We start from the raw sequence: 21361 nt of genomic DNA on the forward strand, positions 1-21361 counted from the left end.
GGTGAGGACACTGGTGGGACAGGGGTGGTGACTCTCTGCTGAGAGGTATGGAGCTGAAGTCATGCCCATGGCACCCGAGGGCAGAGCACTCAAGATGCCACCAGAAATCAGAGTGGCAGCCCGGGTTGGAACTCCCTCAGAGCGAGTAAAGTGCTTTGGAGGAAAGTCGCCATGGGAACGTGAAATACCAGTGAATCACTGTGATCACCCGGGGACAACCACGAGGACAGCCCACTTGTGTAAATCATTTGAGAAGGGAAGCATTGTCACCTCAGGCCATGGCCACATGACATGAACACCTGTGGCTTTGAGGCTGGAGGGGCCAAAGGTGGGTCCTGCAGAGGCCTTGGTGGTGGGGCCCAGGGCTGACAGAAGTGGAAGGATGGTCACCATCTGTGAACGCTCGTGGGTGTGTAAACAGCAGCAGGGACGGTTCCCTTGGCCTGGAACAAAGGGACTAGTCTGGGAGAAACAGAATGAAGTAAAGGAAAATGTGAACGGAACAGCCTGGTAACGCGGGAAGACTTCCAGGACAGGGGTGTCCCCAGCCATGCGTGGGTACCATGGGTCACCCTGGCCAGCTGCTCCCCCACCTCCTTTCTCACAAGGCAACCCCAGTAGTTCGAAGGCAGAAATGGCAGCAGTACAGGGTGCCTTTCCCTTACCTGTTCCATGACAGATGCTCTATATCCAAGGACCTGACATGAGGTCACATGCCAGGGGGTAAAGGGACATTTCTGCCCTGGGCGTTCAAGCTGCAGGGAATTGGAGCCCTCAGATGGGTGAGAAGCGGGGCTGGGCCAGGGAGAGGACGTCTTTGTCCTTCAGCGGATGTCACACGATGTGAGGCTCTCTGGCAGAGTGGGAACGTGACCTCCAGGTCAGGGACCCAAGTTCTGTCCCTGCTATGGCCTTGGCTTTGTGGCCTGGAGCCAGTCCTTGGCTTCGGTTTCTTCCTGTGTCCCTCGAGGCAGCTGGAGCGCATGGGCCCAACTGGAAGATGGCAGGGGCATGGAGGGACAGGCGGCAGCACGCCAGGCTAGGCGCCCCTCCCTTGCACTCAGCACACCTTGGAAGGACATCCTGCTTAACGGGCAGAGCTCAAGGGACTTCAAGGGAGAGAAAGGTGACTCCATGTTCTCTGATAGCCAACCAACGAGACTCTGGGGCAGCTGGGCTCAGGGATGCCACGTCTCCCTGGGCACCAGGAGTCATTATATTAAACTGCCTGACCCTGGACCTCAGACGACAGCTGGCCTGGGACCCACACTTAGGAGCTACTGCTCCCAACAGAAGTTCCTGAGAACCTGCTGTTGGAGTCACCCCCATAGACCCTTCTACCCCGGGATCTGAGTGTGGGTCTGGGCTGCAGAGCTGTGGGTGCAGTTCCCAGGTCCTGCTTCCTTCTGGTCCCCTTGGAGACAAGCCATCGCCCAGCAGGACAGCACCGTCCTGGCCAGGTTTGGTCAGAGCCTGCCATGGCAGAGGCGGCCCCAGGGTGCAGAGTGGGGAAAAAGGAGCCAGTCACAGTCACCGATGTGCTGCCCTGGATGGAGCCACGGCTTCGGGGCAAACTCGGCTCCAGTCCCCCTGAAGTCACCAGCAATATCTGTAGCTCAGGTGGCCTGAACTGTCATCACAGAAAAGCACATCCGAGCCTTGTGCCGTCTGGGCCCTGCACATTGGTTGTGTCGCAAGGTGCGGTGACGGCTCGGGCTGGGTTCGGCTGTCCCACCGGGGACCATGGCAAGGCCTCTAACCTGTTCTGCACTTGCATCCTGTGGTAAAAAGGCCCCTGGGCTGAAATAGCATCTGTACCATGTTGAGACATTTAACACACATGATGTGCCTAATGTCACTCCACAACCGTCTGTCATTTGTGGCCACTGTTAGGAAGGAAGTGGTGATTCTGGCTTGCAGGAAATCCCTGTGGCAGTAGAAGGCAGCAGCCCGGCTGGACCCAGGGGTTCAAACGCGTCTCAGCGCTTCTTGGAGTTGATTATCAGGGAGATGGCAGGGTTTCCGTTAGTGACCTGTCCCTTTGTTTGCATTCACTCAGAAGCCACGTGCTTCTGTCCATGGGTTTGTGACCTGGGGGTGATGGCCTCCAGGCAGGGGCCAGACTGTCCCCCATTCTCGTACCCTGGCAGCTGTCTCCTCACCCGGTCTTGTCCTCCATTTTTCTCCAGCACCAAGACCCTGTCTCAGCCAGGTCCCGGAGGGAGAGTCTTCCCTGCTGTCTCGGCTTCTCAGCCTCCAGCAGGGCGTCACACCTCTGCCTCCGGTCCCCCTTCTGAGCTGCATCCAGCTGCATTGTGGAATGTCTCCATGTGGGCAGGGGGCTCAGCCTCTTTTCTGGAACACAAACCCAGACCTCGTTGTGAGTCAACTGCCTGCCAAGTCCCCTCCCAAATTCTGAAAGTGCTTTAATCAGAGCCAGACACCCCCAACCCTGATAACACGGTTCCAAATGCACCTGACTCCCTCGGCCCCTTAGCGTCCAGTTCCACGTGCAAGCTGAATTCCACGACCATGGTGACACAGGCTACCTCGTCCTTCTGGGCGGTTACTGTTCTGTTCCACGGGCATCCATGCCCTCCATCGTCCACAAGGGCCCAGCCCTGGGCCTTGGGAAGCCGGTGGTCTGGCTGGACAAGGAGCCAGAGCCCGAGGAGGGCAGAGGGGCCACGCGAGGGTCTAGGACGGAGCTGATGGGGGAACTGGCAATGGGGCAGGGAGCACGAGGAGGCGGGGCCAGAGGAGGGCTTGAGAAGGACCCGTGAGAGGACAGTGGGGGCCGGCTTGGCCAGGTTGATACAAGCACATGGAGAATAAGGCCAGGTGATCCACGGGGCCAAGGCAGGTGACTTCTGTCTTCGGAAAAGGCGGAGCCCCTCCCACGGCAGGAAAGGCTGCCTGATTGCACCCTGGGTGGCCGAGAAGGCTGGAGTCACCTCTCCTGGCTCTGTCCCGCTCCCAGCTTGGTCCCTAGAGCAAACCCCAAACCTGGAGTGAGGGACCAGCTTGTCACAGGGGGGGTGAGGCCCAGCTGCCTCAATGAGACCTCTGCCACAGATCTCTAGGGGAGCCCAGCCCAGCTGTCTGTGAAGCCCCAGAGCTGGATGGTGGCTCTTGTTAAGCAGAGGGACAGACAGCTGAGAGGACTGCAGGCCTCCCCTCCCCCGTGCCCCTCCCTCTGTCCCCTTCCCACCAGCCCCCAGTGAGCCCCAGAAAAACAAGCCCTCACGCCTCCTCCCACCTCCCTACAAGAAACTTTTAAGTGTACCAGACGCATCGACTGCATTAAACACGATGAATTTTTAAGGCATGAGTTGGCAGGGTTACCATGGCTGCCTCTGCCCTGAGGGGCACACTGCCGAGGATTGATTGAAATAAATAAAACAGATTTACAGTTTTCATACTTGGGAAGCAGAGAGTTGGAAGGGGAAGATAGGGAGGGGAGGGGCCGGATGCAGCGAAGCTCTGGAGCTTTCTGGACTTCAGCTGGGAGGCCACTCCCTCCCCTCCCATCCTGAGGTTGTGCTGACCCGAAAGCTGCTTTCTCTTTAAATTCCTAAAGCATCCCAGCTGCTGGGCAGGGAGGAAGGCAGGGGGGCCTTCCCTGTGGGAACAGCTCTGGGCCATCTCTGTATTTTTTGGCCTTGCTGTTAGATTGCACTTGAGGTTTACTGGCCGTGAGACTCCAGGTGTCTCCCGGGAAAGTGCCCATGTCCCATGGCCTTGGACAGGGATGTGGACACCAGGCAGTAGCCAATGTAGAGAGGAGATGGAGGCCTGTCCCTCTGTGTGTGGAACTGGCCTGGTCAGGGCACCGCAGGCAGCCGGAGGTGAAGATGAAGGAAGGAGGCCCAGGCTGCAGGGAGAAGAACAGGGGACTGGGCAGGGGCCCCGGGGAGCCAGCCCTGCCCTCGAGCATAGGCCCCTGAGGTGCTTGCAGAGGGCCATGGAGTCCCCCCAATCCTGTGTTCTCAAAATCAGCAGCCAGCCCAGCCTCTGAGCTTCCGGGAGCCAGGACTATGTGCCTTGTCACCCTTAGGAGCCCCCCAACGTCCCCCCCGCAGAGCTGCCAGCGGTCTGCAAGGGAACATAGCGACCCCTGACCCCATCCCCCAGTGACACCACCCAGCAAGGAGCTGGGCTTGCAGGCTAGGTCCCAGCTGAGCCCGTGGAGCTGTGGGATTGGACCCACGGGGATAGGGGATGGGAGCTGCCCTCTGGTCCTGGCGCCAGACCACTGAGAAGCAGAGGCAGGAAGAACCGGGTGGGCAGTGCTGAGGGATGGTTCTGCAGAGTGTTTGGGGCAGATGGACCTTCTGTACTCGTTCGTGCGGCCCCGCCTGGCCACCTTCTGCCCAGTGAAGTCATCCAAACTCCTGCTTCTAGGGTGGCACCAGCCAGGCGCGACTGGGAAGGACTTGCCACATTGATTGCACTCGGGGCAGCAGGGTGGGCACGGGGGCAGTTGAAGCGCTGGGACACGCCCAGCTGGCCCGGACCTTGCCCGCTGAGGCTGCTTCTGAGTCCTTCGTTCGTCAGGGCAGGCGAGGGCTGGGTAGAGAGGGACTGTGTCAATTGCAGCTGGGGATTGCCACGGGAGCAGCGGGCGCTGCAGCTCCATGCCCGTCTCTCGACGTTGGCATCTCCTTCCACTCAGGAGGTTCAGAGACCACAGTGTCCCCACGGTTCTGCACGCTGCTGGTAGCCCCCTCGTTGGTGTAGTGAGCTTATTGTCTGGGACAGTAAAGGACGTCAGAGTTCCTGGGAGGGGGTGATGGCTTCAGCCTCCATCATTTCCCCTTAAACTTCTCGAGTCCACATCCCTCTCCGCGAGCCTTGGGTCAGCCAGCCAGAAGGACAGGCTGTGCCCACCTAAGGCCCTGAAGGCCAGCGCTGCCAAGCCAGCTGTCATAGGGGCATTCTGGGGCCCTCAGGCCCTCTTCTCTTTCCCCCAGGCCGAGCACTCGCCCGCAGACCTCCCAGCCGTGGGTCAGATGCATCAGCTGCTGCTGCCCTTGGTCACTCTCTTAAGGAGGCCAGGCCTGAGGAAGGAGGGGTTGGGGGTGGCAGCTGCAACGCCCAACAAGGGAGTTGGCCCAGTGCCCCCACCTTCAGGTGTCTCCGTGCTACAACCAGCGTGGGGCTGGCGGGGGCGGTGGGACCGTGGCATGCCCTTACTTGGTGACGAGAGCCAGAGGAAAGTCCCCAGAGGGAGCCGGTCTAAGTGTCTGGAGCTGACAGCCAGGGGACCTGGGAAGGATCAGCTGACAGTACAGCTGGGGGAGGCCGTTTCTGCCCTGGTGATGTCTCCAGTCCTGTTTTCAGAGGGTGCGGAGAAAAGGGTCGTGGGAAGAAGTCTAATGTCTTCCCCGAAGCCGCAGGGCAGCGTCCACATTCCCCAGGATGCAGTGCGGCGCGGCGCCAGCATGCCCTCTCCCAAGGAGGACACCCTCGCCAGCCATCAGCCCTCCAGGGCCACACCCACAGGGGATGTCCACGCAGTCGCTCTGCTATTGTCTGCACATGGCCCAGGCTAGGGAGGAGATCAGAGTCCCTTGTTCTCCACACCAAGGTTTGGCTTTGCCTGAGTTGATGGCCTGTTCAGTCCCTGGAGGAGAACCGTCGTGTGGCCCTTCCTCAAACCCAGGACAAGACAGAGAAGAGGGTGCAGGCTCCCATTGGCCTCCACCCGGGCCTTCTTCCTGCCTCTTCTCCTACCGTGGGGCATGACTGGCCTGTCTAGAACGACTGTGCAACAAGGCCAGCTGACGCCTCCCTCCTCTTACCAGCCCTGTCCCAGTTTCACCTGAAGCAGGGGCAGTGGTGGCTGCCAGGCGGGGTCTTAGAAGAGCAAATGCTACCATGGGCCACCCTGAGGCCTGTGGGCCATCCAGGGCACATGGTGACACTTGGCCGGTTGTGAGTGGTCAAAGGGAGAGTGACATGAAGGCTCACCCCAGCTTGCCAGATGGGGTTCAGACTGCCTTCCCGGCCCACGGCAGAGCAGGGGCGGGAGGGAAGCCAGAGCTACGTCCTTCCTTCTCTGGCCCCAGTGTGGACCTTGGCCTTGGCCTTTTGAGGCTACCCGAAAGAAGAGAATCTTTATGGGCAAGGCAGTGTCATCTCGTTTCTTAAGGGAGAGTGACAGCCCCCTCTCTTGGGCCACGGGGGGTCTAGAGCATGCCAAGGACAGGTCACTCCCTTAAGAGCTCCTGGTACGTGGCAAAGGAAACAAAGAGAGGCTAGTCCTGCCCCCAGCATGAAACCAGACCCGGAAGGAAGGGACAGCTGTCCAGGCAACAGCAAGAGGCCCACGAGAGAGAAGCAGAACCACATCCATGGGGGCTCCAGGGTGCATGTGAGGAGCTGGTGGCGGCAGAGCCCCAGCTGGGGCCAGCAGCTTCACTGCCACCAAGTGAGGAGCTGTCCCTGAGTGAGGTCATGTGGCCCTCCCTGCCGGCCTCTCACCAACCTCGCACATGCGTATATGGACCTGCCTCTGCCAGCCCCGTGCACGGTGTGGGGGTTCCCTGTGCCCTCCCAGACTCAGGGTTCCTCCCAGCCCACGGGCTTTCCGGGCCTCGGTCTGGGGATGAACAGTGCATCCGCACGGGCGTTGGAAAGTTAGGATGAATGTGCGGGGCCGCGAGCTGTGTTCCGTCGTTGACGCTGCTTGGGAGCCAGGCAGGCAGTTCAAGCCCGGCTGGGGCTCAACAGAGAAGTGATGACGCAGCAGCCCTGCGAGGCAGCCATCTGCCAGCCCTCCACCCGGCAGGGACGGCCCCCGGTGCCCGCTGACAACAGGCAGTGAGGAGGCAGAGTGATGAGGAGGAACTGGGGTTCTGGGTCTGAATCCTCCATCCTCCTCCCCTGGTCAGTTGTGTGATTGGCAGCATGGGTCCTCTCTGAACCTCAGAGTCCTCTTCTCTGGGGGTGATAATCATACTCCCTGCCCAGGTTGTGTGAGGACTCCACAAGAAGCCACAGGAGGAGCTCAGAGCCCGGTGCCAGGCGCGTGGTAACCCTGAGGCCACCTGTGCAGGTTGAAGTGAAAGTGGGCCCTCCTCCCCGACCCCTTGAGTCGGGAGGAGGTATCAGCATCCTGCTGAGGTTCCAGAGCTCTCTATGGTGTGGCCCAGCTGACCTACTCCCACTGTCTGTCCCCCTAGCTGCCTGGAACCGTGCCTTGCAGCTGAGAGCCCTCCGAGAGGGAGCTGCTGTTCTTACCCATCACCCCGGCCCGATCCAGGCGGGTGGGTGTGACACCCTCAGCCCAGTGCCTGGCATCCAGTGAGCAACTGACACTTGCACGATTCCTGTCTTCTTGAGGCGTCATGACCCAGCAGTCTGGAAGCTGCTTTCCTTCTCCCCAAACCTGGGGTGACCTCGGGGTGAGGCAGGACGCAGCCCCCACCTCGCCCCCCTTCCTCGGTGGAGTCCCTGTCAGCCGCCGGCCCCAGAGCAGCCCCTCCAGGCTCTGCCCAGCAGCCTCCCGGGCAGGGCTAGCAGAAGCATCCAGAGCATGGAGGGCCCCAGCCGCTGCTCTTGGTGGGTGCCTGCTCCTAGCTTCTCCCCTCCCCTTCCGCGATGTTTTAATTAGCAGCGCTCAGGGGAGACTCTCGGTGCGAGGAAGCCCTGTGCGATGTGTTGTTGCCGAGCCTTCGGGCTGTCGTGCAAGCACACGCTCCAGAGTCCCCTGAGATGAGCCGGACTCCTGCAGCAGGGGAGAGAGCAGGGGAGTCTGGGCAGGGCAGGGCAGCCAGGCCTGCAGTTGGCCTGGTGGGTGAGGTGGGTAAAAATGCAACATCACCGTGGCTGCTTTCTGCAGACCAGAGTATGCATGGCGTGCACTGACCTGCCCGGGATGGGCAGACGGGTTCCGCAGGTCTGCGGGCTCGTCCGGGAGACCTTCGATCCTTCACAGCAATGCCCAGCAGCGGGAACTGAGCAGCTGCTGAGTGCCAGCCCTCGCCTTGGCTTAGGGGATGGGTGACAAGAATCACAGCCAGGGCCCTGCCCTTTGCAGCTCTCTTTCTGGCAGGAGAAACAGATAGACCGGAAGCCAGTAAACAAGCACATCGCAGGATGGTGTCAGGTAGGGGCAGATGCCTGCACAGACATGGGACTTGCTCTTAGCAGGGAGTGCACAGGCCTCGCCAGGACCTGAGGCCTCGATGTGCCCGGGAGGCAGATGCCCAGCGAGGCAGAGCTGGCTGGGCCAGGGCAGAGCAGGCCAAGCCCCTGGGACCGCGCAGGCTGGGCCAGGTCGAGAACAGAAGAAAAGCCCAAGAGGCGAGAACGTCGTGAGTGAAGGGGAGTCAGTAAGAGCTGAGGCTGGAGGGGAACCGACCAGAGGGTGTACGGTCTTGCAGCCCATGGCGAGGGGCTGGGCTTTATTTTAGATCCAGCAGGAAGCCGTCAGCAAGTCCCAAGCAGGGGAGGAGTATGCTCTGGTTGGCACTTCTTAGGATTGCCCAGTGGGTGCGGGAGGGTGAACGGTGGGTGTAGAGAAGCAGCAGAGGACAGACCAGGAGACAGGTTGAGACCGATGAGCGGAAGTGCAGACGTTCTCCCAGGCAGTGGGTCTGCGACGGGGCGGGGTGTCCGAGTCGGGACGTGCTCTGAAGGTGCAGTCCCCCGGGCCTGCCAGCGACCCCCTTAGAGGGACTGGGCATCAGGAATGGCTCTTTGGTTTGGGCTTGAGCAGCTGGGCAGGCAGAAATGCCATTTACTGAGATTGGGGTGGGGGCGGGTGACACATCTACAGGGACACCTAGAGGTGGGTGTCAGTAGGGATTGCCCTCAAACTTTGGTTTGAAAAGCAGCTGCCCCATCCAGAGGCCAGAGGGTCCTTGTGGCGGAAGAGCACATGTGGGAGTCCCTGATCTGTAGACAGCTTTGAATGCATCCGTGGGGCCAGAAACCACCAAGGGACACAGACTAGAGAGAGGAGCAGAAAGGCCACCCTGGTGTTAGCAGAGGAGACGGCAGCGAGGGGGGAGGAAACCCAGGAGAGGGTCTTGTTGCTGGTGGCAGAAGAGAAGAGTGACTCAGAAAATTCTGCTATCCCTGACCTTCCGTGGCACCGTCCGTGTTCCCCAGGTTCTCTGGGACACCAGGAGGTCTTGGCACCCGCCCCTCCTCGTCACCAGCCCCGTGCCTGTGCCTGTCCCTCCACACCCTCCGCAGCTGTCCTCTCGTGAGCACCGCCCCCACCCTCCGGCTGCCGCAGGTCCCCACGGGGCTGGCCCGGCCTGTGATCCCTGGAGAGCGCTGCCTGGCAGCGGCTCAGCTGTTGGCCTCTGTCATGGAGACGGCAGCAGCTGCAGGCGACGGGCACTTGTGACCATTTGTCAGAACGCTCCCCTTTCTCCCTCGCCTGCCCTTCTGGAACATTTCTGTCCCACAGCCCTGGAGACAGGGCTCATCCCAGGGTGGGAGGACCAGGAGGGGATGGGAAGCCTTGTCTGAGTTCAGCTGGGCCACCACCTCCCGGCCTCTGGCTTGAGGCAGCCTGGCCAAGCTTCCCTCCCGTGAGCCGGGTGGGCCATGTCCCGGACACTGGGCCCCTCACACACATCGTCTGCAATTTTCCCGGCCTGCCTCGGGGTGCTCCCCATCTTGCCGGAGGGATTGCCCCCAATTAGAAAGTGAAGAAATTGCCATGCAGAGACCTCGAGATCACACAGTTGGTGGTGGGGGCCCCCAGGCCGGAGGCATTTGCCCCCCACCTGACAACAGGGAGCCGCCAGGCAGTGGTGGAGATGAAGTGGCCCTGTGTTTGTGTGACACCACCACCCTCCCCGCACACTGCCCCCCGCCCCGCCTCAGCCCCGTTTCGATTTCTCCCAGGGTTTCTTGCCCGAGCCTGCTGGTTCCAGCCGGGGCCGGGCTGGAGACGGCCTGCCCACTGTTTGCGCTTCGTGGTTTGGCCTCTCCATTACCAAACGCGCTGGGATTTTTCCAGGGCCAAAGCTGGGGAGGAATCTTCTCTAGCTCGGCCCCAAAGCTATGGCCAGTATTCAGAGTCAGGCAGGAAGCGAGGCCCTGATAACGCTAAGTTTAGCACAAGGTCAGTGCTTGGTAGGAAGTGGACATGTTTCAGGCATGTTGCCTCAAAATGTGGCTCGTGTCACTCAGCACAGGGGGCCTCGAGGCCTCAGACCCCTTGTCTGGTCTGTGGTGATGCTTCCCTAGAGCAGAGACGAGGAATCAGGTTGGACTTTGGCCTCAGGCGGGAGGCCACGAAGGCAGGGGTGCCCTGCTCGCACCAGCCCCTACCAGACAGGAAGCACTGCACACACGTCACCCTCTCACCGGCCACTTGTCCCTTCTTGTCCAGCCCCTACCTGTTTCCTTCTCGGTTTGCAGGAAGCTTCTGGATCCCTGAGAGTCCTGGCAGGAAGTCCTGTCCCACCCCAGCGGGGAAGCCTCTGCCCAGGTGGCTTTCAGGGGTGCTCATGGCCTGAAGGCCAAGCCTCTGAGGGCACATGGCGAAGTGGGGTGGTCAGAGGCTTCCCCAGAGCCTGTCCTCGAGACCCACTTGTCACTCCTGACACCACCTTGCCCTGAGGACCCTGGAAAAACCACTTTTCCTCATTGCCTGAGTCCCCTGTTTCCCTTTTTTATAACATGGAGACTGTCACGTGGCTTTTCACAAAGTCGGATCCTTGTTCCCTCCAAGACTGGGTAGAGGAGAGACCGTGGGAGGAGTCGTGGCCCAGGGGGCAGTGGAGCCAGGCTCTGCCCAGGTAATCCTGCGACCTTGGTCACTCGCTTCTCCTCCCTGCCCCCGAGTGTCGTCATGATACAGGGAAGGGAAAACCCGAGGTCCTCGTGGGGTCTGTCCCACAAGTACCCACTGGGCCCCTGGCGCCTACAGGCGTCCCCAGGCGGGCTGCCCCAGACCCTGACCTCAGGAGCTTTTCTGGGGAGGTGGGGGGACGGTAGATAGGTGAGCAGTGGTGGGGAAGTGGTCGCTACAGCCCAGCAGGGGGTGGGAGTGCCATGGCTGGGGGGGGGCGTTGCTGACACAAGTGGGAGCTCAGGGCGGTGACGCAGGGGCCTGTCCATCATTGGCAACCAGGGACCCTGCCATTTCTCTTCATGGGAGGGGGTAGGGGGGTAACTATAGCCTGGGAAGCCAGGCCCAGCACCGCCCCCACCAGCCTCAGAGTCGGGGTTCCACACTGGCCCTCCAGAATGCTGAAAAGACTGCAGGAGGCTTCCCAAGCTGAGGCGCAGAGGTTTCCAGAGCACCCCGAGCCTGACCCCACCGTGCCTGCTTTCCAGGCAGCTCTGCCTCCTGCTCAACGCGGAGAACATCTTCCACTCGATGGCCGACATCCTGCTGCGGGAGGAGGACCTCAAGTTCGCGTCCACCATGGTGCACGCCCTCAACACCATCCTGCTCACCTCCACCGAGCTCTTCCAGCTGCGGAACCAGCTCAAGGACCTGAAGACTCTGGTACGCCCTGTCGGCTCTGCCCCCTGTCCAGGTCTCTGCCCTCAGAAGGCTCTGTGCTCGCTCCAGGGCCATGTCCCCTCCCTGACTTCCCAGCGGCCTTGCCTTTGCAGCCCCTCGATACCCACCCCCACCCAGGCACTGCCCCCTCCCAAACAAGGCTCTGCTGGCTCTAGGCCCACCCCACTAGGGGATGCCCCCCTCCTGGGGTCAGACCTCCAGATCATAACCTCACCTGGGACTTGGGGGTTAGTTACTCTCCTTGCCCTTGTCTCCCACAGCTGGACACATCTGTCTTGTAAGGCACCTATTGTAAGCCAGGGTGTCGTGTTGCTGCCCATCCCAGGCTTTGGGTGAGGACACACCGAGGGTTGGTCAGAGAGAGCAGGACGACACTCACAACGCTGCCCGACTCCAGGAGAGATGCAGGGCAGAGGGTGGCGGGCTACCACAGGGCCTCCTCCCCCACAGCCCCTGCCCAGCAGACCCCACAGACCCTGCTCCACGCCCTCCCCACGAGTCCCGAGGACGTCCAAGCCCGTGTCTGAGAGTGATCCAGGCCACAGCCCTGCCCTCCTCCTGTGGTTCCTTCCAGACGTTCGCAGAGGCCTTAAGAATTTTCCTCAGGGGCAGGGGCTCCCCCAAGGGTGGTCTCAGCCCCTGGGCTGGCCGGCAGTGAGGAGGAGGTGGCATTTGAGGACAGAGAGGAGGACACCGCCCAGGAGAGCCTGGCCCCCGAGAAAGCTTCCTCCTACCCGCACCCCTCACCCTCCCAGCCCCAGCGCAGGGTTCTGGGGCGCACAATGACTGTCATTTTGCCACGGGCAGTCTCGCCAGCACAAAGGAGAGGCTCGCTCCCAACCGGGCCCTCGCCACCACACGGCTCTGTGAGACTGGGAGGTAATGACAGGGTCTGAGGAGGAACTGTCAGCGTTTCCTTTGTGACAGCTCGTTCCCAGCTGGGCTGCCAAACACGGCTGGGGGTGCTGAGCTGGCTCCTGGCCTCTGTGGCCCTTCCCGCCATGGTCCCTCAAGGACCAGGCAGGGACGAAGTAGGGCTCTGCTAAGTGCTCGCACCTCTCCCCCTCAGGAGAGCCAGAACCTGTTCTGCTGCCTGTACCGCTCCTGGTGCCACAACCCGGTCACCACGGTGTCCCTCTGCTTCCTCACCCAGAACTACCAGCACGCCTACGACCTCATCCAGAAGTTGTATCCTTCCCTCACTGCTGTTCGGTGGGCCGCTGAGGGGCGGGAGGGGGCCGGGTGACCCCTCCACACCCAGTGGGGAGCCTGGCAGCCATCCTCCTGCCCCACGTGTCTGCTCCGTCCCCAGGGCTGTGACATCAGGGCCACCTGGCCAGGGTGCTGTAGGGAATGTATTCAGGACAGCACCATTGGCAGTACACGGGCCTCCCTGGTCGGGGGACAGGACTGGCCCTCAAAAAACCTCGTGTGTTGGGGTCAGGGCTGAGCAGGCCCAGCCTGGAGGGTGCTGGCAGGTGGTGCCAGGCCACCGGGTGAGGGCGAGCCCAGCTTCTGCCCCAGGGACAAGGCTGGTGTTGTCTGCTCGCTGCAGTTCCGCCGCCACCTCTGTGCCAGGCTCAGTGTGGGGCAGAGCAGGGTGAGGGGACCTGAGTGGGCACAGGCAAGACCTGCAGGCTCGAGCTCAGGACTGAGCCTTCGGGGGCCCAGAGCCAGAGCCGGGCAGGCTCAGCAAAGGACACGGTGAGGAGAAGCAGGCTGGGTGGAGAGGGGGTGGTCTCAGGAGGGGAAAGACCCACGCACACCTCAGCTCTCGCCCCCTCGAAAGGCACCAAGAAGCAGGCCTTCCTCCATGGGTGGCTGACAAGCGACCTGGGTGGAGCACTGTGTGGAAGGCCGTGAGGGGCCTCCGTGGAGGGCTGGGTGTGGCTTGGCCTGGCCCCCATCAGGGTGTCCACCCTCCTTCCACGACCCAGATCTGCTCCTCTGGGCCACTTGAGTGACCCAAAGACTGTCTGGCCACCACCCAGCACACCTGCTGCAGCCCTGACATGGCCCTGCTGGGAGGAGGAGCCTTTCCTGCCCAGCCCTCCGGACAGGCTGCGGGGCTGAGTCACGGAGGGTGTAGACGAGACACCTGCAGGTCTAGAACCTGAGCACCCGTGCAGGGGGGTTCTATGTTGTAGAGGGGGAGAAAGACAGGCAGGAGAACGGGTTCATGTCCTCTGTCCACCAAATCCCGCTTATCGAGACCCAGGTCCCGCACACAGGGAACCAGGGACCGGTGTGGAGGCCACGTGATGCTCTGGGCCAAGCCCAGGGCTCCAGCCTCTGCCACCTACTAGCAAGGCGTGGCCGGCCTGTCCCCAGCTCTGCAGCTGTGGCCATGCTGGCCCAGTGGTCAGACTGTCCTTGACTGCTCACCCAGCGGGGACCTGGAGGTCACTGTGGACTTCCTCACAGAAGTGGACAAGCTGGTGCAGCTGATTGAGTGCCCCATCTTCACATGTAAGAGTCCCGCGTGTGGCCTCGGGCCCAGCGTGAGCCTCTGGCCAGCCTGGAGTGAGGTAGAGCCAAGCTCAGGGCAGGGAGGGAAAGAGGGCAGTCACCAGGGGTGCTTCTGGAATGTCAAGAATGTAAAACTGGGATGACAGACTGCTGAGAAACCAGCTGGAGCAGGGCTGGGGCATGTGGCAACAGAACATGGGTCCCACCTGTGTCCTTCCAGGTGGGTCTCAGGGACACAGGCCAGTGCTGACAGCAAAACCCACCTGAAGGCTACTACCAGGGCTCCCCAGGGCTGTCCCCAGCCCCTCCTCCAAGCCTGCTGCCCCGTGCCTCTGAAGTTGTGGGCCTCCCCCCCATCCCCGCAGATGCCTGTTTGCCCAGGAGCCCTGCCCTCCCCTCGGACAGAGGAGCTGGCTGAGGGCCGGTGGGCAGCAGCCACCCGGCTAGTAACCCCTGGCGGAACGCAAACATGGCAGCTGGCTGGGCGTGCACCGCCCTTGGCGCCTCAACACACACGATGCCTGCTCCTCGAAGCAGCCACACTCCAAGTGACACCCGTGTGTTTATAGCGTGCAGAGAGCTGGGAGGCAGCCCTGCCGGGGCTCCCTTCCCCGCCAAGCCGGCTGCCCAGGCCGCCCAATCTCCGGCAGCAGCTCTGACGCGCCCAGCCTGAGCCCCGGAGCCCAGAGTAAATGCAGGGGCCCAGGGACCCTCCGTCCCTCCCCTCGCTCCCACTCGGAGGGCCAGCTTCTCCCAGCAGCAGGGTACCATGGTGACTGATGCCCCAGAGACAGACGAGCAGGAGGGTGACCCTGTTCTCAGCAGAGAGCACCCAAGCCTGCCCCAGATGTGCCTGATGTCTCACCTCCCCCAGAGCCTCCCGGGGCAGACAGGTGCCCACTCATCCCGCCGAAGTCAAGTCCAACCTCACCCTAGAGGAGCCCCGAGCCCTTTCTCCTCAGGCCCAGGGCTTTGCTGGGGAAGGGTGACGCTAGGAGAACGCACCCCTGGCCTCTTCCCAGCACCTGTTCCAACCCTGAGTTGTCTGGAGCCTGGTGGTGGCTGGCTTGGCCACAGGAAGTCCTAGGTTCCCCAAGGCCCAAAGGGGAGAAAGGACTCTAGACAGGCCCCCTTCTGCTGGAGTGGCTGGGCCTGGGGACAACAGTGTGGAGCTCCCCCACAGGTGGCTCCTGCCTCTTGGAGAAGAGGCTCCAGTCCCAGCTTCCTGGCCCCAAGGCCTGACTGCTTCTGGGGACACATGGCTAGTCCAGAGGTGTAGCTCACCCTCCACAAAAGATGCAGGACAGGGGCTGGAGACACGGACGGTAAAAGCCAGGGGTTCTCCAGAAGACTCAGGTGAGCAGTGAGAGCCCGTTTTGAGTCCTGTCTCCCCATGGGCCTTGGGTGGGGGCAGCCGCCAGCAGGGTCCATGCAACTTGGGCAGGACAGGGTGCTGGGCGGAGACCCGGGTGCTGGGTGGAGACCCCTAGGGTGGGGTAGGGCTGGGGTCTGAGCCGGAGATCCAAAAGCACCTCCTAGACACGCGGGGGCTTTGGTGTGTGTCACACTACACACAAAAGCGTTTTTCCATCCTGCCCTCGCTAAAAGCTGTCCTAATCCTCCGTCTTTCTCTCCAGCACACCCTATTTATAGCTCTCTTGTGCTGGCACGTGCAGAGCCGACCGGGGAATCTGTTACGCTACGAGCCCCGAGCCCTCGTTACCAGGGAGGCAGCTGGGCCTGGGGGGCAGGGGAGTGGGCCAGGCCCAGCAGCGGGTCCAAGGGTCACCGGGCTGGGGTGCCTGTTGGAAAGATCAGACAGACTGGCAGGTGGGTAGCAAGGAGGAAAGATGAGATCATGGAAACAGCTAAGACACTCCTGAAGGAGGAGGGGGCAGGCTGGGCTGGCCGGGAAGGAGCCCCTGCCTCGCTCCAAAGCCACGGGCGCCTGGCTGGCCCCACACAGCTGGGTGCTCAGGCTGTGGGTGCCACTGCGCTGGTGGCCCCAGCCAGGCTGAGGCAGGGGCTCCGGGCTGGGTGTGTTCCAGAACAGTGCCAGGCCCCTGACCCTTGCCCCTTGCCCTCTGCCCCCACAGATCTGCGCCTGCAGCTGCTGGATGTGAAGAACAACCCCTACCTGATCAAGGCGCTGTACGGGCTGCTCATGCTGCTGCCCCAGAGCAGCGCCTTCCAGCTGCTCTCGCACCGGCTGCAGTGCGTGCCTAACCCCGAGCTGCTGCAGACCGAGTGAGTGCGGCCCTGCCCCGCCCCCGAGGGGGCTCCTGCCACCCAGCAGGGCCCTGGCCCAGGAGCCTGGGGAGGAAGGGGCGTCTGAGGATCTGCCAAGGTCCCCTTGCCTGAGGTCCTACCCCTTTTGTCACTGCAGCTACCGTCTAGCCCGCAGCCACTTGCCCTTCAGCCTCGTGTCCACGTCAGGGCACTCGACAGGGGCTTACGTACAAGGCCATAGGTAGTAGCCGTACCTGCTCCAAGCAGTCAGCGTGGAGCCTAGCGAGGACAGGACGAAACCTACTAACTCAAGGGGCGTCTCAGTGTTCCTGCCCCAGCTTAGAGATGGGGCCCTGGTGGCCGCCGAGCAGGAGAACGAGAGAGGGCCTGCTCCAGGCGTCTCCCAGGCCCCAGACAGCCCTCCCCACCGTGGCTGTGGCAGACTCGACTTGGGGGTGTTGGGAGACCCCAGCACTCCTGGGACCTTCCCAAGCCTCTGCTGGGTGGGTGGCAGGCAGGGGTGTACCCGGGGCTCCCCTGCTCCAGTTCTGTCCCCTGGAAGAACAGGGCCCAGGCACACCTCCACCGAGAGGCCCCGCTCAGCAGCCTCTGGACAGGGGCCCGGGCCCCCACCCTGCACCCAGTGCAGCCCCTGCCCCTGAGCCTGTCGGGCTGTGTCTATATTTGGTAACCCTCGGAGGCTTTGCCTCATCCACAGGCATTTGGCATCCGAGATGGAAAATTTCACTTGTCAGGTCGCCATGGAAACGAGCAGAGCCACTGAGAAGATTTACGCTGAATGGAGCGCGCCCAGCTTGCATCAGATGCCCTGTGTGTCTAGAATTCCCTCCCAGGCCGTTAGAGCCGCTCAGCAGGCCTGGCGCCTGGGCCTCAGGCGTTTGCCCTCAGGGCGGACGCAGGCAGCCCTCAGCTGGGCCCGCCCGGCACTCACGGCCCCTGAAGGGAGCCCGTGTGCCCTCCACACCAGTGGGCTTTGCTCCTGCCACCCTGCCCACCTGGCCTGGCCCCCCGAGGCACCTGTTGGTTGTCAGCCCCAGGCCGGCTAGAGAGGCTGAGCCCCAGCAGGTGTGGCCCCCACCGAGGCCCAGCGCCTGCCTTCCCTGCCCCTCTCTCCGGACGGCAGTGCTCCAGGTGGCAGGACTGGGCTTTGTGCCGCCGCCGTCCCAGCTGCTCAGGGTGCCACCCAGGTAATCCCCAGGAGACAGCATTCAGCACACGGAGTGGCCCAGGGGAGCAGGGAGGTAGCCATTCAGATCCCCTCGGCCACAAAGAAGCCCTGAAGCCACACTACGTGTCACTAGCCTGGTCTCTTGTGTTGGCCTTTGTAGTACCATGTGGGTGTTAGGGTCGCTCTGGCAGGCACTTAGGAGCGGAAGGTACAGCCAGAAGCGGGGCGATGGGGGGGAGCAGGAAGCAGGGAGGGCTGCTCACCTGTGACCCTGGTTCCCCCATGGGAACCAGCCTTCCTAGGAGAGGTCTCTCAGCCAGGTGGCAGGTCCTGTGCCGCTAGGAGTCAGTGCCACTGTCGGGGATCTGCATGCTGCATCTCTGCATCTGGGGGGTGGAGGCTCAGAGTTGGACCCCTGCCTGCACTCTGCAAGCCAGGGTAGCCCATTTGCAGAGGGAAGCTGGGAGAATGAGGATCTCCTTGGCATCACCCACGGTCAGAGTCAGGGAAGTCCTGAGCAAGGGACAGAGGCCTCTAGGTGGAGGATTCTATGGGGCAGTGGATGGTCTGCAGGCCTCGTGTCAGGTCTGGTCCGAATTCTGTGGTGGATTTGCTGTGTGACCTCAGGCAAGCCCCGTGCCCTCTCCGGGCTCTTGGTTTCTTCAGTAAATGCACATTTGGACTAAAGGGGTATGTGAGGCACTTCCCAGCCCTTCAAGGCCTTAAGTTCCCAGCCTTTCTTTGCAAAGACCTGGGAGGAGATATCACAGATATGGGCAGTGGGCAAGGAAGGGCCTCAGGCACAGCTGGGGGAGGGGTCAGATTGCAGGGTTGGGGACAGACGGACAGCCCCAGCCCTGGGAGGGGCAGGCAGCTGGCAGCCAGTGCCCAGTTGCCTGACAGGCCTGCGAGCCGGGAACAGCTGGGACAGCTCCTGTGCTCCTCGGCTGTCCCACATTGTGTGTGCTCAAGGCTCTGGCAGGGTGTGGGGACCACGCCCCCGCCCAGGCTTCTGGGCGACTCCCCAGGGACCCTCTCCTCCCTGAGGCAGGAGGGAACCTCTGACGGAAAAGCTGGTGACAGGTGTGTGGGTGGGGTGGCAGCAGAGAGGACTGGCCCTGGGTTCTGGAATCCCGGCTCTGCACGGTGGCTGGAGGTCCTCTGTCCCTCGGTGCCCGGGGGTGGTTGTAAAGGTAGAGCTCGTGAAGGGCCTGAGCAGCCGCCATGCCCGTTAGCACGGACGGGGAGAGGAGCCCTGGCCTGCCAGGCTCAGGGACCCAGGCAGGGCCTCCTAGCACTGTGGGGACACATCTTTCCCTGCTCCTAAGACCTCAGGCCCAAAAGGGTCTGCCCATCCCTGGGAGCAGGACGTGGCCCACTCCTCCCTGTCCCCACGCTGGCACGTGTGTGCACATCAGCCCGAAAAACCCCTAATCTCCCCTGCACCCAGTGCCCTGGCTTCCCAGGAGTGCCGTGGCGACCAGTGCACAGCCGTGGGCACCCAGGCTCAGAAGTGTCACCCATTTGGGCTCGGCCTCAGTAGGTTAGGGGAGCATTTGGCCACAGCATAGACTCCGAAGCCCAGGTTGCTCTCCTGGCCACTGGCTTAGTCTGCCAGGGGGGTCCCGCCCCATTCCCAGGAACATTGAAAGCAGCAGCCAAAGCCCAGAACGCTGCCCACAGCCCGGCCCCTGTGTGGGCCCACCCAGCTGCTTTCCATCTTTGTGGAGCTGATGGTGACTGAGCCCCACTCAGGAGGCAGGTGAAGAATCAGCCACAGACACGCCACCCCCGAAGTGTTTTCCGGTGGCGCATCTTGAGCAGGGAGGCGGAAGGGAGCAGGTGTGGGCAGGCAGAGGCTGAGCAGGGCTGGGCTCCGGAAGGTGTCTCAGCTGCGGCAGGAGTTGCTGCCCCTGGTCCTGCCCCACCAGCCTCCTGGCCGTCAGAGCTGCCTGGCAGGCTCTGGCCTTTGGTTCTCCGTGCTGGGCAGAGCTTATTGTCGAGGGTTCCATTGGGGGCAGCTCCACCTGTTCCCCTCAAATCGGCAACCCCCGTGCAGCAAGCCCCGAGCTGCTGGGCTCTGGCCGGCCTCACCGTAGAGGAGCAGGGTCATCGTAGCCACGGTGGCCACCTGTTGGGCACCTAGGCTGGGTCTGGGCACCAGGCTGAGCTCTTAGACACCACGTCTGGAGGAATCCTTACAACCACCTCAGTGGGTGACTCCTGTGGCAGCCCTCCCGCTTTACAGATGAGGAAACTGAGTCACATGCCCACAGTCAGGTGGCAAGGAAGGAATCATGTTATGGCTGAGTCCGGGTCTGTCTAGCTCCTGTGCTCAGCTACTGCTTGGACCCCCCATATTGGGGTCTTTTCGTGGGTACAGAGGTCCTCAGGATTCCCTGCTTAGCTGAGCAGCCCATGGTCTCCATGAGACCCCAAACTTCCCGGCCCACATAGATCTGCTTCTCCAAGCCAGAGAGGCCAGGGTGAGGGAGGAGTCCTTGAGACTCCGCCAGAGCGCGGTGAGGAATGGGACAGCAGCCGCAGGGGACCTGGTGCCCAGAGCAAGCTAAGCACTGGGTTTGAACTTGTCCCCGCACAGCTATGGGAGCATCGTGCACGTGTAGCTGCGCACTGCACAACTGTGTCCGGGGCACCCCGGGGGGGGAGGGTGGTAGCAGCAGGAGCGTAGGAGCTGTCAGTGTGTCCAGGGGAGAGACCAGCTCCCCTTCCCCCAAGGACAAGAAGCAACTGCAGGCCCCAGGGCCTCAGCACTCAAAAACAAGTGTCCTACCAAATTGAGGGCTCAGCAGAGACTCTTAAGTGATGCGTGTTGTCCCCAGCCCTAGCCCTGCCCCAGAGAAAGGGCCAGGCTGCCCCCTCCCCCTTGTCCCCAGACCCTGTTCCAGGCCCCAGCTGGCTTCCTGGCTGGCTGCTGGCCCTGGCTTTCACCCCAAAGGGAGCCACTGGTAAACAGGAAATGCTTCCCAATGCGATGCCTGCTCTGGGCGCTGTCGCCAGCCCGCAGGCTGAGGGCGATATCCAAGCGGCAGTGCTGGCTGTTCCCACCAGTGGGGGGTGTGCTTATGGGGTGCCCCAGCTGTCCAGGGCTGGCTGCTGGGGAGGGCTGCCAGGCATGAGGCAGACTCCCAGAGGCTGAGCCCCACAGACCCCTGCCCTCCCCTGCAGTCCCCACCTGAGCCGATCCCTAACGCCAAGCCCTTCTGTTTCCTCCTCCCAGAGCCGGTCTGAAGGCAGCCCCCAAGTCGCAGAAGGCCGACACCCCCAGCATCGACTACGCAGAGCTGCTGCAGCACTTTGAGAAGGTCCAGAACAAACACCTGGAAGTGAGGCACCAGCGGACTGGGCGTGGGGACCCCCTGGACCGGAGGGTCGTCCTCTGACAGTCCTGGCATGGAAAAGGACCCAACGAGTGGTCCCATGAAGCACTCAGGGTCTTCAGGACCCCCCAACCCCAGGAGCCTGAGGACCTGCCTCTCAGGGCCAAGGCTGGGCCTGACCACCAGCCCAGGGTGGGGGTGGGGGGCGGCCAGAGGCTGTTCTGTCCACCCAAGCTCCTCTCAGGGCCCAGGCCCCCAGTGCCATCAGCTGCACCCTGGCACTCAGAGCTGGCTGCCCACCCGGTGGGGTGGGAGGGGCACAGCCTCAGATGCCACCCATCCCCTGGAATCAGTCTTTTTCTGATACTCTTCTTGGAAAAAGGTCTTGAACTCCCCAGCCCAGCAGAGCTCTGGCCTTGTGTGTATATGTGTATACATATGTGAACATGTGTGTGTACATACGTGTGTACATACTTGTATGCACATAGGGACCAGCACAAAGATCTCCACTGAATGATGCACCCCACCCCACCCCAATAAAGGAATAACAGAAAACCCTTAACTCGAACCTGCCTGATCTTTCTCTGTGGTCTCATGGTAGCCCCAGGAAGTCCTAGCTGTACCCAAGGG

At 62.1% G+C, this 21361-nt stretch overlaps 1 protein-coding gene across 1 annotated transcript in view; it reads left to right on the forward strand.

Moving 5' to 3' along the window:
* VAC14 (VAC14 component of PIKFYVE complex) overlaps nucleotides 1-21293 on the forward strand; it is a 99588-nt gene extending 78295 nt beyond the window's left edge. Inside the window, exons 15-19 of the mRNA XM_020282638.2 lie at nucleotides 11311-11485; nucleotides 12573-12691; nucleotides 13893-13972; nucleotides 16069-16219; nucleotides 20632-21293. Of these exons, the coding sequence (XP_020138227.1) occupies nucleotides 11311-11485; nucleotides 12573-12691; nucleotides 13893-13972; nucleotides 16069-16219; nucleotides 20632-20794 (688 nt within the window). The 3' untranslated portion in view covers nucleotides 20795-21293. The remainder of the gene's footprint in view (nucleotides 1-11310; nucleotides 11486-12572; nucleotides 12692-13892; nucleotides 13973-16068; nucleotides 16220-20631) is intronic.
* Nucleotides 21294-21361: the final 68 nt, after the last annotated feature.

This window comes from Microcebus murinus, chromosome 20, assembly GCF_040939455.1.
Source record: "Microcebus murinus isolate Inina chromosome 20, M.murinus_Inina_mat1.0, whole genome shotgun sequence".
Lineage (NCBI taxonomy): Eukaryota > Metazoa > Chordata > Mammalia > Primates > Cheirogaleidae > Microcebus > Microcebus murinus.